At 33.7% G+C, this 2,494-nt stretch overlaps 1 protein-coding gene across 2 annotated transcripts; it reads left to right on the top strand.

Moving 5' to 3' along the window:
• On the top strand, positions 1-1,993 carry LOC117238608. 2 transcript variants are annotated; one of them, XM_033503634.1, is made up of 7 exons: positions 1-152; positions 639-761; positions 1,134-1,179; positions 1,254-1,342; positions 1,446-1,522; positions 1,578-1,667; positions 1,770-1,993. In XM_033503634.1, the coding sequence occupies exons 1-5, from the start codon at positions 116-118 to the stop codon at positions 1,508-1,510; spliced, it is 360 nt and encodes a 119-aa protein (XP_033359525.1). In that variant the 5' UTR covers positions 1-115; the 3' UTR covers positions 1,511-1,522; positions 1,578-1,667; positions 1,770-1,993. The 2 variants fall into 2 exon arrangements, with proteins under 2 accessions (XP_033359525.1, XP_033359524.1); XM_033503633.1 differs by having other exon boundaries at positions 1,446-1,667.
• Positions 1,994-2,494: the final 501 nt, after the last annotated feature.

Below are 2,494 nucleotides of genomic sequence, written 5' to 3'. Positions count from 1 at the left end.
CTTGTTTTTTTTTATTAGTACCTAACATTGCTATTATGATGCTGTATTACAATGTATTGGCTATTATTTGTGATGAGGTGCGTATGTGTGGGGTACGCGCGACGAATTTTTCAACATGGTCGCTTGCGTGTATCGTTGGTTTAATGTCAACAGTAGCGTGTTGTTGAAATAGCTAATTAATTGTTAATTACTATAATTTTTATTTAGTAGTGTTTCTGTAATATTGTTTTTGTGTATTATGATATTGTGTGTATCAATACCGTGTGTTACTTAAATGTGATAGCATGGATTGTGTTGTTACCGAATTTCAATAGTCATTGTTTTGATTATACACGACTTGCATTTATATAAGTCTTGTTTAATTTAGTTAATGTTTTTTGTGTATTGTGTTACCAGATATTTTGTGTAGCGTAACTTTATTCTTTTGCACCGAGTTCGGTCATGTTGTTAATATTTAGTTAGTCTATCTTGATTAATTTCTAACCTATTCCTGTGTTTATTAACCTTTCTTATTTTTCCTATTAATTCATTATTGCATGTACTTGCTATCTGCTATTATTTTGTGTATGATATGAGTTAGTTCCCTTATTAGTGATTAAAATCTACTTGTTAGATTAACATTGTCTGTAATTCTTCAGGTTCTACTCTTTCGATGCTGCATCACTTACCTAGAGCATTCCCACAACATCATCTGATTGTTCGATATGCCTTAAATACTTACTACGGTTGTCTTCAATCGTCTTATATCTGTGCCCATAAAGGTACCGTTTAGTTTATTTAATTTAATATGTGTATAATGCATTGTGCATGCGACCGCTATTGTGCATTACAAAATTCGCTTCTACATGTTAGATATAATAATATAACAATACTACGTAGATTAATACATAATAAAATATCCCTTTACTTTCAATTAATCTATCTTAATTATTTTCTAACCTCTTTCTACACTTATCAGCTACTTTATTTCTTCTTGTTAATCTGCAAAATTCATGCATGTACACTTCCTTGTCTGGTGATTAATTGTTCACGAGGTAAGTTGCACCTTCACCGTTTTAGTTATTCGTTGAACTAACACGTTTCACATTCAAACATTAATCGGAGCACTCGTAATAAACTTCTTTTCTTTTCAGGTTTTCGCTATCTGTGTTGTTCGACGAACAGCGCCATGCTTCCACAGTATTGTTATAACGTTTAGTAATGTTGTATTTTGCATTAAGGCAATTGAAGTTAATTTGTTCATTTATTTTCAGCTGGCTGTCGTACATGGTGTTCCGCAAACAGAGATCCATAACCTATTTTGCACGTAAACCTTCTCGTGTGATGATTACTGGTTCACAAGGTAATTTTCATTTCCACTCTTTCAATTATTTATTGAATCAACACGTTGTATATTCAAACAATAATTGGAGTACACCTGATAATTTTCTTTTTCTTTCTTTTAGGTTTCCGCTATCTGTATTATTCGACGAACGGTGTCGCACTTCCTTTTAATTTATCCACAATATAGTTATAACACTTGGTAACCTCGTATTTTGCACTGAGACAATTGAAACTAATTTATTCACTTATTTTAGGTAGCTGTCATACATTATGTTCCACGAACAACGATCCATAACCTGTACTTGCACGTACACTTCCTTATTGGTTGATCACTTGTTCTTAAGGTAACTTTCACTTTCACTCATTTAGTTATTTATTAAATCAACATGTTTTATATTCAAACAATAATTAGAGTACACATAATAATTTTTTTCCTTTTCTTTTAGGTGTTCGATATCTGTATCGATGAACAGCACTACAACATACACTACTGCACTACGTTGCCCACTGAAATCACTTTACTCATTGCTTATTTCGGTTATGCGCTAGTTTTAGTTTGTTTAAGTGCACCGTTCGCGGAATCCCTTTTACTTCAATCTTGACGTTTTGGTTCTGCAAGATTTCTAGCACTTTATATGGTCCAGTATATTGGTCGGAGAATTTTCCTTTACTGGGTTCTTTTAGTAAATATATCGAATCTCCTACCTTAAAATCCTGGGGGTTGATTCGTCGGTCGTAATATTCTTTTGATCTTAGTTTGGATTTTATTAAATTTTCTCTTGCCATTCGTTGTACGGTGTTAATTTTATCGAACAGGTCTTCGAGATATTCTGTGTATGTCGGTTCTAAGTTCTCTTCGATTATCGCTTCACCTGTAGGTTCTCTGGCTAAATGTCCAAAAACTAATTCGTGCGGGGAGAATTTCGTTCCTTCGTGTACAGAGGTATTATAGGAAAACATGGCTAACTCTACCCATTCGTCCCAATTTCTGGAATTTTCAATATATAGTTTCAGATATTCAATCAGTACGTGGTGAGATCTTTCAATTGAACCGTTACTTTGTGGGTGATATGCCGTCGTGGTATATTGTTTGATGCGGAATCTCTTTGCTACTTTTTTCATTAGTGAGGATGTAAAGTTCGTTCCTTGATCAGTGAGAATAGCCCTCGGT

The sequence above is a fragment of the Bombus vosnesenskii genome, unplaced genomic scaffold (genome assembly GCF_011952255.1).
Source record: "Bombus vosnesenskii isolate JDL3184/JDL3185 unplaced genomic scaffold, Bvos_JDL3184-5_v1.1 scf7180000013573, whole genome shotgun sequence".
NCBI classification, from domain to species: domain Eukaryota; kingdom Metazoa; phylum Arthropoda; class Insecta; order Hymenoptera; family Apidae; genus Bombus; species Bombus vosnesenskii.
Note: the sequence above shows the minus strand (reverse complement) of the source record. Positions and strands in the feature narration are given on the sequence as shown.

Coding starts and splice junctions, on each gene's coding strand:
- LOC117238608 (XM_033503634.1), top strand. CDS start 116: ATGGTCGCTTGCGTGTATCGTTGGTTTAATGTCAACA. Junction 1,180..1,253: donor AACAGCGCCATGCTTCCACA/GTATTGTTATAA, acceptor ATTTATTTTCAG/CTGGCTGTCGTACATGGTGT. Junction 1,343..1,445: donor GATGATTACTGGTTCACAAG/GTAATTTTCATT, acceptor TCTTTCTTTTAG/GTTTCCGCTATCTGTATTAT.